At 40.2% G+C, this 14,966-nt stretch overlaps 1 protein-coding gene across 2 annotated transcripts in view; it reads right to left on the reverse strand.

The window, feature by feature from the left end:
* The window catches only part of LOC122799721 (protein bicaudal C homolog 1-like), a 1,306,264-nt gene that overhangs the window by 758,774 nt on the left and 532,524 nt on the right, over window positions 1-14,966 (reverse strand). For both annotated transcript variants that reach the window (XM_044068975.1, XM_044068974.1), the window contains exon 9: window positions 4,698-4,829. In XM_044068975.1, the coding sequence (XP_043924910.1) occupies window positions 4,698-4,829 (132 nt within the window). The remainder of the gene's footprint in view (window positions 1-4,697; window positions 4,830-14,966) is intronic.

Genomic DNA, 14,966 nt, shown 5'->3' on the forward strand with positions numbered 1-14,966 from the left:
TTCACAAACCCTGACAAATGTTCACAAATACAGAAAAAAGTGTGCAAATCATAAATACAGCTTCCCTGTAACCTGGTATTGGAAAAAAGAAAGTAATCAGAGAATACTTAAACAGTTTTAATGTAAATAGCACAATTGCAGACCAAATTATCACCATAACAGCTACAGACAAATGAAATCTGAGGGTCATGCTGCTCAATGCTAGAAGTCTAAATCTCAAAATTCACTCGCTTGAAGCACTCCTTAAAATGGAGAACATTGACCTTTGTGCTGTAACAGAGACCTGGTTCAAGGCAGCAGATAGCACCCCTGCACTACCAGGCTATAACTCATTCCATACCTTTTGGCCCTAGAACTTGGACCGAAGCTCCAAAGGCGGTGGTGTTTCCATATTCATAAATGATGCACACACCTCCAGACTGGTAGCCCAACATGATGCATCAGAGATACTTCAGGTGCAGCTAACATTGGGTAAGACAGCGATTCAGGTTGTAGCCTGCTATAGGTCCCCAACCATGACCCAAGACTCACACTCCACGTTCCTAAGCACCCTGGAGAATATTAGGGTCCAACCTAACACTCTCATACTGGGCAACTTCAACTACCCCTCCATTAACTGGGAAAACTACTCATGTACCAATACACTTGCCCAAAATTTCCTGGAATTCATTAATTCCAATGCCCTGGACCAGCTCATTCTTACCCCCACTATGGTAGCAACATCCTTGACCTGGTCATTACAAACATGGGTGACCATTGCTCTGTACCAATAGTCATCTCCTCCCTGGTTAGATCCGACCACAAACTAATCACCCTGAAAATCCCCCCCCCCCCCCCCCCTGCAAAGGTAACCACCATGAAAAACTTTTCCAAAGCTAACTTTGGGCTCCTAAAAACAGAGGTGGCTAACTTCACGGCACCCATGCAGTTGGAGAACAGCTGCATGACTGCCGAATCATACACTAATGCTCTGTATGAACATGTACACAAATGCATGGATCTCGCCATACCCAATAGAACCAAGACACTCTCCTCCAAAAAAAGGAAGCCAATCTGGTGGTCCCCTGCCATAAATAAACTATACAACAGAAGGAGGAAACTGATGAGAAATAAGGTGAAGTCCCAAGACTGGAAAAATCTTTTATCAGCCTCAACAAAAAGGTTGAGATCCCTCATCAAATCCTCTAAAGCTAGCTATGAAAACAGAATTGCACCAGATAGTAAAGACAACCACAAGGCCTTCTATAGTTATGTAAAGAGTCTCCATGGCAATACCCAAATTTGCTCGGAGCTGTTGCACAATGGCACCTCCTATACTGAGCCAACAGATATTGCCAATATACTGACCGACAGATTCAGTGCCAACTTTAACTCTCTCTCCGCCACCAAAGGACCAATCACAATACCAGTAGATTGCCAGGCAATCTACTGGTACTGTGATTGGTCCACAATACAATACCAGTAGATTGCCAGGCACCCAGTATTACTGCTGGACAGGTTAAAACAGCACTGTCCAAGGCCAAGAATACAGCTTCTATGGGACTTGACAATATCCCTGGCTGTGTTCTACATAAACTACGGAGTGAACTGGCACGTCACCTGCATGCCCTGTTCAATCACAGCCTCACCTCAGGCTTTATCCCTACCAAATGGTGCACTGCTACAGTCATCCCTCTCCAAAAAGGAGGAGTGACTACAGACTCCGGGAACTATCGCCCATTATCCTGACAACTCTGATATGCAAAACTATGGAATGCATCATCATGGACCTAATAAACAAAGATATAGGGAACCTCCAAACTTTGGATCTCACGCAGTTTGGTTTTGTGAAGGGTAGATCATGCCTGCTCAACCTGTTCAACTTCTTTGAGTCAGTCACCAGAGCTGTGGATAAAGGCAAGGTGGTTCATAGGTTCATAGGTAGGTACTAGGCTAGTGGCCCTAGGGCCTATATAAGCCTTGCCAAAAAGGTACCCTGGCTTTCGCCTCCCCCAATAAAATTATTTTCCTGTGCCCCTGTCGAGCAGAGGCACAGAGGTGATCCCCGGGGTGAATTTCCTATTTCCCATCCAATCATCAAGATTTTTCTTGAAGAGTACTAATGAGGAGTTTTGTTTGATATAGATAGGTAGTTTGTTCCAGAGTATGGGAAGTCTCTGGGACAGGAATCTATCCTTCCAGCATGTTCTGTTTATTGTGGTGACAAGGTTTACGGCCCTAGAGCGTGTAGCTCAGAGGGATTGGGATTTCTTTAAGTGGAGCATGTCCAACAGCTCTGGGTTTGACATAGCTTTGTATGTTAGGCAAAGATCGCCTCTGAGTAGGTGATATGCGACGGAGTAAAGATGGAGTTTTTTTTAGATGTCTGCGTAGGGCATCTGTTTGAGGTCAGTAATCCTCTTTGTGAGGTACTTCTGCGGCCTTTGTAGATGTCTTGTGAGCTACACACCAAAAGGGGCGTTTTATTCTATAATGGGTGTAATGAGTGACGAGTAGAAGGGAACAGTGACTTCTTTTTTCCTGGATGAGAAACCTTTTGTGATGAGGTGTGCCACATAGAAGGATTTCCTGACTACTGTGGTGATGTGATTATCAAAGGAGAAACTACTGTCCACCTGTGTCCCAAGGTCTCATATCACAAGTTCGGTGTTAAGTAGACTACCACCTATGTGGTAGCTCATGGGTACAGAGTTTTTACCAAAGGGGATGACAATGCACTTTTTGGCATTGAGCTTGAGGCCATGGCTTTGACACCAGGCATCTGTCTCAGTAAGGACCTTTTGTAAGATTTCCACATCATTAGGAGTTTTGATTATGGCTCCTAGTTTGCAGTCATCTACGAACTTCGTTAGCCAAAGACCTTCTGTGTTAGCCTGTACTTCAGAAAAGTAGACACCAAACAGGAGAGAACCCAGGACTGAACCCTGTGGTACTCCACTTGTCATTGGTATGAAGTTGGATTTGGAGTCTGCTACTTTCACAGTATGGGTTCTTTCAGTGAGACAGTTGGCAACCCATCTTGTGACATAGGGATTTATACCTAGTTTAGTATGCTTATCTATAATTCCAGAGTGGGGGAAGGTGTCAAAAGCCCTGGCAAGATCTAGATAGGCTGTGTGAACCACTTTACCCTCATCTACAGCCTTGGTGACTGCTTCAAAGAGGTCTATCAGGTTTATGACACATGATCTGCCTTTTACAAACCCGAACCGGGTGGGGTCCAGAGTTTGGAGATTTGTTTATAAGTTCCATGATGATACATTCCATGGTCTTGCAGACCAGGCTCATTAGGCTAATGGGGTGGTAGTTCTCGGGGTCTGTGGTGGCTCCCCCTTTGTGGAGTGGGATAACTGTCACTGTGCACCATTCAGTGGGCACAAAGCCTGAGGTGTTCATACAGCCTACCTTGATCTGGCCAAGGCCTTTGGTACCATTCCCCATTCAGGAATCAGAAAAACTCACTAAGCTAGGCATCAACCCCTATATCACTAGGTGGGTTGCAAACTGGCTCACAGATAGAACCCACAGTGTGAAAGTAGCTGACTCCAAGTCAGACTGTCGACTAGTCACGAGTGGAGTCCCACAGGGTTCGGTCTTGGGTCCTCTCCTATTTAGTATCTACTTCTCTGAAGTTCAGGCCAACACGAAGGGACTGTGGCTGACAAAGCTTGCAGACGATTGCAAGTTGAGAGCCATAATTAACTTCCCAAGTGATGTTGACATCCTACAGAAAGGCTTCACTGACACCAGTGACTGGTGTCAGAACCATGGCCTTAAGCTCAATGCCAAAAAATGTGTCGTCATCCCCTTTGGGAAAAACCCGGTTCCCGTAAATAACCACATCGATGGTAGTCCACTGAACACAGAAGGCGTCATAAGAGTTCTGGGAACACAGGTTGACAGCAACCTCTCTTTTGACCACCACATTGCCACTGTGGTCAGAAAGTCCTTCTATGTGGCACATCTCATTACTAAGGGTTTTGCATCCAGGAACAAAGAGGTCATTGTCTCCCTCTACTCTTCCCTCATTAGGCCAATCATCGAGTACAATGCCCCAATTGGCATGTATCTCACTAGAACCCTACAACAACTGGAGAGGCTGCAAAAATACATCACAAAGAGGATCTTGGGCCTTAAACACTTGTCCTGTATGCACATACTCAAAAAACTCTCAACTATTCTCTGTGTCATATCGCCTACTTAGAGGCAATCTCTGCTTGGCTTACAAAGCCATGTCTGACCCAGCTCTGTTAGAAATGCTACATCTAAAGAAATCCCAATCCCTCCACACTACATGCTCCAGAGACCTCAACCTCATTACCACAATCAACAGAACAAGCTGGAGGGACAGGTTCATACCCCAGAGACTGCCCATGCTATGGAATAGATTTCCCATGCATTTCAAGTGGAGTGCCTCACTGGCTCTCTTCAGGAGAAATCTTGATGAGTGGATGGGAAATAGAAAATTCATCCCGGGGATCACTCCAGTGGCTCTACTTGGCAGAGGCACTGGGAACTAAGATCGGGTGGCTCGATGCCAGGGTAATCCTATGGGCTAGGCTTGTAAAGGCTTCAGGGCCATTAGTCTAGTACACACCTATGAACCTATGAACCTATGAACTTCTGTGTAACGATATGTATATTCCAGCCAAGTATTAAACGTATTCAAAAAAATGCATTTTAAATAAAGTGCTGACCTTTGCAGATTGTTTCGGCTTTGATTTCATGCTGATGAAGACTCCCAGCTTTTCCACCAGAGTACTCATTTTCTCTGGTTCCAGTTCTTCACTCTCCTTCATATCAAACATTAAGCACAGGGGTAGGCAGTCCTGAAATGTATAGAAATTGCCATTACTAGAAACTACATGACATGTTTCTGCATTCTCCCTCTCTTCTCACTAAAATGTTTTTGTTATACTTGCTATGAACCTTACACTAAAGACACACGGATATGTACAGATGAATATATATAGTCCCTAAAATATTAATTTTTAAGCAGTGAGTTGTATACTTTATTACTATAAAATAATATAAAGTTACTACTTTTCAAACTTTGCCTTTATATTGTATTGTTCATAACATGCTCTAAAAATAGGGTTAAGATACTTACCAATAATAGGCATTTAAAAGAGATTATTGCAACAATAATTCATACCATTTGTGTTCACCGACCTTCTATTTTCCTTGGGTTTGCCATATTTTCCAAATTGTTTTCCTCTGTGAAGGCTAATGCTGGTCTGCAGGTAAAGCATGCTTCTCATATAAATCTAGCACTAGAATCTCTATTTGTTTATGCTTTGTGGACTGGGTTTAGTCCCCCAAGCCATGGCATCTTTTCAGGGGATAACCAAGGTAGCATTTATACTGACTAGGGGTATCTAGCCAGGGCACTAGGGAACTTTCCCTGATCTTTTCCTGCAGGTGTAGTTGGAGGGCAGTTGCAGGGAAGGAGGCAAAATGGAGGAGCAGGTGGCAGAAACTGCTGGAGTACAGAGTAAGAATGTATCTTTGTGTGAGTACAGAAGTGGAGAAGATGATAGTGGATTATCTATTACTGCTGGTATTAGTGTTACTGATATGGAAATAGTTTCTACATTGTCTCAGAATTTATCTGAGTCACAAACTAGTCAGACTCAAGTAACTCATTTGGCTAATGATGGTTTGGATGAAACTATGCTTTGTATTATGCTTTCTGAGAGTGAAACAGTTGTTATTACTGCACTTTATAGGGATGATCTTATAGAACTGTGTTTTCTGCAAAGTACAGAGGAAGAACTTTCCACTCCTAGCCGGATGATGCATCAACACCTGTTACTCAGGAATCATCAGTCAGTAACATGCAACATGCTATTCCAAATATTATAATGACTAGTGGCTAGAAAACTGTGGGTGGCTTTGGTGGTGCAGTGGTTAGCACTGCCACCTCACAGCAAGAGGTTCTTTGGTTTGATTCTCGGCTGGGGTGCCTTCTGTGCAGAGTCTGCATGTCCTCCCTGTGATCGCCTAGGTTCTCTCCGGGTGCTCCAGTTTCCTCCCACATTCCAATGGCATACTGTAGGGGAGTTAGAGACTCTAACTTGGTCCTACGTGTGAGTGTGTGCACGTGTGTGCCTTCTGTGGAAGGTTGGGTGCTGGGCTGGCAAAATGACACTGTAAAACTCCACAGCTACTCATTCTGCAGACCACTGTTCTGCTGTGATGACCCCTAATGGGAGAAGAAGAGGCTAGAATAATGTGTAGCTGAAAATGTGCTTTTTTTGTGAAGATACCATTCATGTATATTGTGCCTGTTCAAAGTGGACGTGTACTATGTTTGTGAGAAAAGCTACACTGCCAAAAACTGTCAGCTTCATCATAAAAAAATGTGGGGAAGGGGGACACTAGATAACATATTGTATTGTTACTGATATTACCTACATACAGATAACAAAGATGTTTATAATGATAATGAGTGTTTATCAATACCGTCCGCTGACAATATAGGATTTTGAAACAAGTAAATAATAGGGATATAGAGACATGGAAGATGATAGTAACTGTGAACCAAAGATACTCTCTCATCCCTACCAGCCATTGACATTAGTAACGTTGCACATGGACATAAGTTTTGTGTACTTCTTTCTGAACTTCCAGAATCAGAACACTTTGCTGTGTCGGGATGCCCAAGAGTGTGTCACAAAAACAAAAAAACATGGATAGAGGCCCAACAAAATACAGAAAGGAAAAAAAAGGATGATATTTCTACACTTTCTGTCAATATACATATTATGAAAAATTATGTCAGATACATTACTGTTCTGCAGTGGTGAAAAAATATTAACAGCACATGTCATATGCTTACTGGAGGTGACATTTCTACAAAATTATAAGGGAAAGCAGTGTGTAAAAACTTGGTCTGTGGGTACAGATTTAAGTTCTGGTTGTCTGCTTTGGTTAATAGCCAAGAAAGTCACGTACTGGTTATAACCATTACAGATTTTGGTAGACTTTTAGTACTATGTTACAGGAAAAATGAAAGGGTACCATGTCTAATTGTTGGAAAAGCCAGAAAATAACTTTCCCTTAAGGTGTAAGTTTTTTTGTTAATTAATATGGATATAGTTGCTGTAGATGTATGTATTTATTTATTTGACATTTGTTTACCGGGGTGATCTGACTGGCTCTACAGAACCCATTTTCAGCAGAGGCCCGGGGAGAAAGGCTCCACATACAGAACAAATAAAGTATAATCCAATACAATACAAATGACATTAGAAATTCTATATAAAAATAAGTTGAAAGAAACTTTACAAGATTACATATCTAGACAAGTCTATAGAGTTTAAACACAGATAGTAATAGCCACTCTAACCATATACATAGCCTATGAGTAGATAGTGTCCAAAAGTATTATGTAGGTAAGTGCAATGTATGACATTGACTGTTATAGTACATGAAAAAATAGAATATTGGTTTCAGTTAGGAAAATAATAGCCAGAAAGTTAGTGATGTAGAAAGATAGTGAGACAGTTAAAAAGCACAGAAGCAATACAGTCTGAGCAGTAGCTTAAGGATATGGTATAGGAACAGAGAAGGAGTTAGAAGAGCCTTAGGATCTTGCAGACTGTGAAGGATTGATATGTGAAAGAAGAGGAGGATGAGGCTAGTGTGGAAGAAGAGGAAAGAGCTGAGCATTAGGCAGGCTTTATGCAGGAGCAGAGCCATGTATTTTTGAGATGATGTTTTAAAGAGGCTTTGAAATGATAGCTAGAGGCAGTGAATTCCATAGTATAGAGACTGAGTAAGAATGCAGAGAGTGACCTGGTTTTCTTGTGGGTTTTGATATAGCTAAGAGATTTTTGTCTTCTGATCGTAGGCACCGATCTGGTGTGTAAGGTGTGACTAGATTGGCTAGTGCAGGGCAGGCAGTAGGCTTGAAAACAAGATTGTGCAAGGTGGATAGCTGATTAAAGGCAGGTTGGTTAGGGAGTTCAAGTCAGTTTAGTTCTACTAATGGTTTACAGTGGTGTGTGATATCTAGAGTTTGTGGCAAACTTTGCAACTTTGTTGTAGCACTGTTTCATCTTTCTTAGGGTAGAATGTACGTTAGCTAGGATAGGGGCACCGTAAAGAAGGGAAGGAAGTAAAAATGTTTTTGCAAGGGTAGTTTTGGTTGTTGCAGTAAAGAAATATTTGTTTTTATATAAGAGTCCCAATTTTTGATGAGTTTTGTTTACATTTGCTGTGCAAGGGGGTCAAATGAAAGTTTTTTTTTGTCAATGACAACTCCTAGAAGTTTGGTTTCCTGCACTATTTCTATGACAGTGTTGTCAGATACAAGGATGTTGAAATGATCAGTGACAGGGGAGGTGTTTTTGGGGTGAAAGAGTACTAGTTTAGTCTTCTTTGGATTAAGAAAGAGTTGGGAATTTCTTAGCCAGGATTTGACTGCAGTAAAGGACTGCTGAGTTTTTGAAAGTAGTTCTGGTAGTAATTGAACAGTACAGATTATGGTGGATTCATCAGCATATTGAATGAGTATTCCAGGGTGAGAGGCAGTGTGAAGGTTTTTTGTGAAAATGTTGAAGAGTAGGGGTCCGAGGATGGAGCCTTGAGGGACTCCAGTATGGTTATGCAGACAGGTCGAGAGTTCATTGGCCTATTTCACTGCTTGTTTACGATCCTTGAGGTAGCTCTGAAACCATTTTACTGTGTTATGTGAGAAGCCTAAGTTAGATCGTGTGCTCAATAGTAAGGGGTGAGACACTGTGTCAAAGGCCTTGGAGAGATCAATGAATACTGAGGCTCTATAGCATCCGGCATCTCTGGCCTTCTTCACAGTGTCTGTAAAGGATAATAGGACTGCAGCTGTGCTGTGGCTAGGTTGGAAGCCATGTTGGGTTTTGCTTAGAAGATGGTTTTGCAATAGGTATTGTATTACCTGCTGATGGAGACCTCTCTCTAGAATTTTGGATATGGTTGACAAGATGGATATAAGACGGAAAATGGATGGTTGAAAAGAGTTGCCTCCTTTGTGGATGGGGTGATGTGAGATTGTTTCCATATGGTAGGTACTTCTGATTCGGATAAAGACCTATTTATAAGGATAATCATTGGGTAGGTGATTGAGTTGGCAACCAGTTTGAGGTAGTGTGGTGGAAGACTATCAGCTGAGGTGGAGCAGGGTTTTAGTTTTTGTAGCAGTTTCTTAATGGTGTCAGTGGGTATGGGCTGAAATGAGAATGGGGTTTGTAAGATACATTGTTGAGTATGGGGGTTATTAATGACAAGGTTAGAAGTAGAAGTAGTTGATGATCTAGGGTTGATGTCTGACAAGGTTGAAGGGGGGTCCACCATAAGGGGTGCTCGCTAGTAGGTCTGATATTGATTTTATGAAGGGCTTGTTAAAGGTGTTGGCTATTTGTGATGGAGGGGTATCAGGTGGTAGGTTGTGCTCTTTGTTTGTTCCAGGGTTCAGTAGAGAAGATATGGAGTGCCAAATTTATTGGGATTGATTTTATGCTGGAGTTGAATCTTGGAATAGTATGACTTCTTATCTCTGTTGATTAGTTTTGTCACTTTGTTATGTGGTGTTTTGAAATTGACATGATTTTGTTCATGTTTGTTCTGTTTTCAGGTTTTCCAGGCTAGGCCCCTTTGCTTCATGAGGTGTTTACATTCCTTAGAGAGCCATGGTGCTGCGTTGTTTTTGATTCTTTTCATACGAATGGGAGCTGGGGTATTAAGTATGTGAAGGAAGGTGTTATTAAAGTATAGTACAGCGTCATTAAGGGATAGTTGTTTAAGGGGTGTCCAGACTATTTCACATAGCAGACAGTTGAATTTATGCTGACAAAAATTAGTTGAGTTCCTAACTGATTTTACAGTGTGTACTCTTAGTTGTTGGGAGTTTTTTCTAAGTGAATTAGATGGCAGATGATCACTCAGGGAGCTAGGCATTGTACTTGAAAAGGGGTAATTGGTAGGGTGGGATAATAGGATCCAGTCAAGGTAGGTAATATCTTTACTGTATCTTATTGGAGTATTGATAAGCTGATAAAAAACATACAGATTTATACTATTTGTGGGGGAGATGGAAGCTATGGTTTGCCAATCAATATTTACGTCTCCTAAGATTATTGTTTCAAGGTTTATTGTTTTGGATGTCCAGGATAAAATATTTTCCAACACTGGTACATTGTGACCTGGTGGGATATATATTACTATTATGCAAATTATTTTAGATGTGTTGAGGTTCAAAAAGAGATTAGTAGCTCAGCATTAGAAAATATAGGTATATTACTGGTGTAGGGTGTGATGTTGAGTGTAGAGGGATATAGAAGGGCTATCCCTCCCCCTTTTTTAGATCCATCTCTTCTGGTTATTGCAAAGTTTGCAGGTATTATTTCTGAGTCGTTGACACTTGGGTGTAGCCATGTTTCGGTAAGGGCTAGTATGTTAGGTTTATTTTGATAAATCCAGGCATGCATGGGGTTATTTTATTACATATACTTCTAAGGTTCAGTGTAAGTATGTTTAAGACTTTGGAGTTACTCTTGTGGTTAGGATTAGAGGGTGGGCCTGGGTTAGGATGTATGCTTCCACATTTGAGTAGCTAGGTAGTGTGCAAGTGTGGTTTCATAGATGGTGAGGAGGACAATTTGTGGTTTGTATAATATGGGAGGGTATAGGGGAAAAGCTGGGGGGAGATATGTGAGAAGCTGTGTTGTTTATTGAGGAGATGGTTGGAGGAGGTTGTTGATGTGTATTGGTGTGTGTAGGGGGGGTATGAGAGGATATGGCTTTAGAGAGGCTGAGAATTAAGAGTAAAGAGGTTAGACAGGTAAGGAGTAGCATATCAGCTGTGATGGTGGGTTTAAAAAATAGTAAAAGTGATATTTGTGTGTTAGAACGTAATATGAGGTGTAAATAGATATGCATGTTATCTAGTGATATGTGAGCAGGTTAAGGTAAGGTTGGGAATGTTTTGACTTCAGGCTGGAATATGACAATGACAATGTGGTTAGGTGTTTTGCCTTGTGGACTGTGGTAAGGAGGGGTGGGGGTAGATGTGATTGGTCAGTAGTAAAGCTATGGTGCAAAATTAGTTTGGTGTGTGTATAATAGAAGAGAAGGTGGCAAGCCTGGAGTTAATGTAAGATTGTTTGAGGTGGTGACTCTGTTGAAGGTGGAGTAGAATAAGGTGCAAAGAATTATAACAGGAGGGGAAAGAATTCAGGGTAATAGATATAAGGGAAAGCAGATAAGTTTGGTTATATCAAAGATTATAAGGTGTGAATGAAATGTGGGTGTGGACAAGGTAGAGTTGTATATAACTGGATCATTGGAATGAGGGTGTGTGGCTTGCTTGGGATATGAATAGAGGTGCTGGGGTGGGTAGAATAGGGGGCAGGGCAGGGGAGCAGAGTGGGCAAAGTGAACAGCATGGGAAGAACACCCTCAGATGGTTTACCACCAAAAACAATCAGTGAGGCAGAACATTCATGGATACAAAGACAAGGTCTCTGGACTCTAAATACTTGACGAGTCACAGCATTTAATTGTATCGTTATGGGCTTTTCTTTGTCTTTCCAGGGATATAGTACACTGATAAGAGTAAAATATGCTAAAGTGTTAATTTAGCTTCACATTCAGCAGTAAAAGGCCTGTGATTGTGGGTAAGTAACTGGGGGTGGGTATATACTTCCAGTAGATTCAGCACTACAAAACAGATCACACTAATGCATGACTTAAGTCATTAGGCTAAGGCTTGGAAAATGCCTTATATAGATTTAACTTAATGTATTGTTCCTTGTGAACCTTTACAACTGCAGGTGAAATTCAGCTGTGCAAATTCTTTAGGTAGTGGGATATGACAACTTTTGCAGCAGCAGTGGTCAAGAGTTACTATACACTTGGTTCACTGGTGGAGAGAGAGAGAGAAAAACTAATGAGGATTGCCTGACGGTTGAACTAGATAGGTACAGTACTATTTGGGTATACTCAGCCACATTAAGTAATGTTTGGCAAACAAGAGTAGTGCACTATATTTCACAACTGTGCATTTCAGCTTTCTAGCCTTTAAACAGGAAAATAAGAAAGCTAACAGGAGATATATGTAGGTATGCAAGTTTGGGAATACTAAAAACAAAAACAAAGATGATTTTAATTATGACATTAGAGCCAGGAAAAGGGGTCAGATACTACAGATACTAAACATTTGTTATCAGCTTTTAGATATATTCTAGTTTTACATTAGTAAACCAAGACCATTTACCTATTGTAGAGGTAGCTAGCAGAAAAAATATTGTCATACAACAGTTTCAGCTCTTTTTGGGAATGATACCAATACCCTTTGAATAGGAAAAGGGCTAAAACAATTGACTGGATTTTGCACCAATTTACAAATTACATAGGAAAGGCTGTTCATTTTCACTGATTATGTTGATACTCCACGTGGTTAGACTGGTAGGTAACTTTCAAACTAAAATTAAAGCTTTGCATTTAGTTATAGAAAACAGTGTCACACCTATGCAAAGGAAATGTACTTAAAATATAATGCCTATGGATATGGCAGTAGAAATGGCTGATGCTGTCATTTGAAAAAAGAAAGATAGTTGGCATTCATACCTTATATATGAAAAGCATTTTGTTGCTGGTAATAAAATGTCCACCTTGGAGTAAACAATTAAAAAGTTTGAGAGCATATACCAGATGTTGTACTAAATACTAATGGCCATCTGATTACAGGGCAAACTAACATTCAAACTATGATAGACCAATATATGACAGAGTTGTACAAAGAACAAAAAGTTTATTTTCCCATCTAATTGGAAAGTTAAGAATTTACCTCAGTTATTGCAACAGTTTGGGAGAAGAAATATCTCTATCAGAATTAAGCAAAGTGATAGCTTGAGGCAAAATAGATTCTTTTCCATTGACAGATAGCCTAGGAAATATTTTATGAACTGATAGGAGACAGGGAGAGGGCTGTTTTTTACATGCATGGAATGAATGGCACAAAACTGGCTAAGTTCCTAAAGGAGTACATGATAAAGTACTATAACGTGTCTGAGGAAAAAAGGGGACGAAAAAAAAACAAACAAACTGGAGATGTGCAAAACCAGCTATAGATTTTTATGACTAAATACCAGCAAAGATTTGAAAAAAAAAAAACTATATACTTTAACACCTTTACTGAATTATCAGTTAAGACATAAACATATATTTATATAAAATAAAACACACCATGTTAACATGTCAGTTATAAACATTATATATCACATACATGCTTTTATACAATTATCATCAATCCAACATTACATAAATTGCTCAATTCCTGCCTTCCCTTAAAACTAACTCCCCTTCTATAACATTATTCTGAGTGTATTGTTCCCACAATTTCCATTTTTTTCTATGTAGTTTACCACAGCTCTTTTCTAAAGATAGTTCTTTTATCTCTGTTATAATACTACTTCAAGTACAGTTGGGTTAGACTTTGATTTACATTTTCTAATAACTGCATTTTTATCAGCCATCAGAATTAAATTTAACAATGCCTTACTAGGTCTAGGAAATTCAGATCCTGCATCCCAGTTCAAAAAATTGTCTCCTTGGAGAAGATGGCTGCATGCTAAGTAACAGCTTAATTTCAGCTCTCCCAGTGTAAAACAGAAACTCAGACAACAGAGTCAGTAGATTTGTCTTTTTTGGTAAATTTCAGCTACTGGCTTGTAAGTGCCTTGCCTGGATGCCAATAAAGAAGAAATTAGAGAACCTGAAAGAAAATTAACCACAAAAGGTGAGAAGAAATAACTAGCTGGGACAAATTCTGCAGCTGTTCAGCAAAAAGCAGTTTAACCTCCAGCTTTGCTGTAAGAAATGACTTCCAATAATCTAGAGACAGCAACAAGTCAAATGTGCTCAGAGTTGATTAAAATAAACAAAACGCTAAAGGAGTATATCAATTTGAATAATAAAGGGTTGGAAAAATTGGAAGAAGTTTTAAACTGATATTCAGATGAAATGATACAATTGCAAAAATCAGAGGTTGAAATGAAGAAAAAGCTGGATGAGTATTAGAATGCTCAAGAACAGATGGTTTAAAAATGGTAGAATTAGAGGACAGCGCATGTAGGGGAAAAACTGAAATTTTCTGCTGTGCCAAAGAAACTGGAAGGAACAGAGTGTGCAATTTTATTTCACAAATAAGCAACTGGACTGGTAATCCACAGCAGGAGTTGATAATTAAAAGGGCACATCATGTGTATGCTCCAAACCTGGCTGTGAGAAAGCCGCCAAGACCTCTTATAGTAAAGATGCAATCCTACAAGCAGAAAGTGTTGATTCTGACAAAACTGGCACAAGGACAATATACTAAAAGTAGGAGACAGTAGACTTCAAAGATGGCTGCACATTGAGTAACAGCTTAATTCTAGCTCTCCCACTGTGAAAACAGAAACTCAGCAGAGAAGGCCAGTAGACTTTTGTGTTTATGGGTACATTTCAGTAACTGGCTAGTAAGTGTACTGCCTGGATACCAGGAAAAAAAGAAATACAGAAGACCTGGAAAACAATCAGCTACGAAAAGTGAGGAAGAAACACTGACTGTGGAAAGTTCTGCAGCTGTTCAGCAAAAAGCAATGCAACCTCCAACCATGTCTTCCAGTAACCTACAGGAAGATATAAGACAACTGCACACAGACCTGTTTAAAATAAATGAAACACTGATGGAGTATATCAATGCAAAAAACAAAAGTCTGGAAAAAAATGGAAGAAGCTTTAAACAGATATTCAGTTGTGGTGATTAAACTGCAAAAATCAGAGGATGAAATGAAGAAAAAATAGAGGACAGAGCACACAGGGAAAACCTGAGATTTTCAGCTATACCAGAGAAGCTGGAAGGAACAGACTGGATTAATTTTATGAAAGCACAAATAAGCAACTGGACTGGTATTCCACAACAGAAGTTGTTAGCTGAAAGGCCA

Source organism: Protopterus annectens, chromosome 4.part0, assembly GCF_019279795.1.
Source record: "Protopterus annectens isolate FY-2018-M chromosome 4.part0, PAN1.0, whole genome shotgun sequence".
Taxonomy (NCBI): Eukaryota; Metazoa; Chordata; order Ceratodontiformes; family Protopteridae; genus Protopterus; species Protopterus annectens.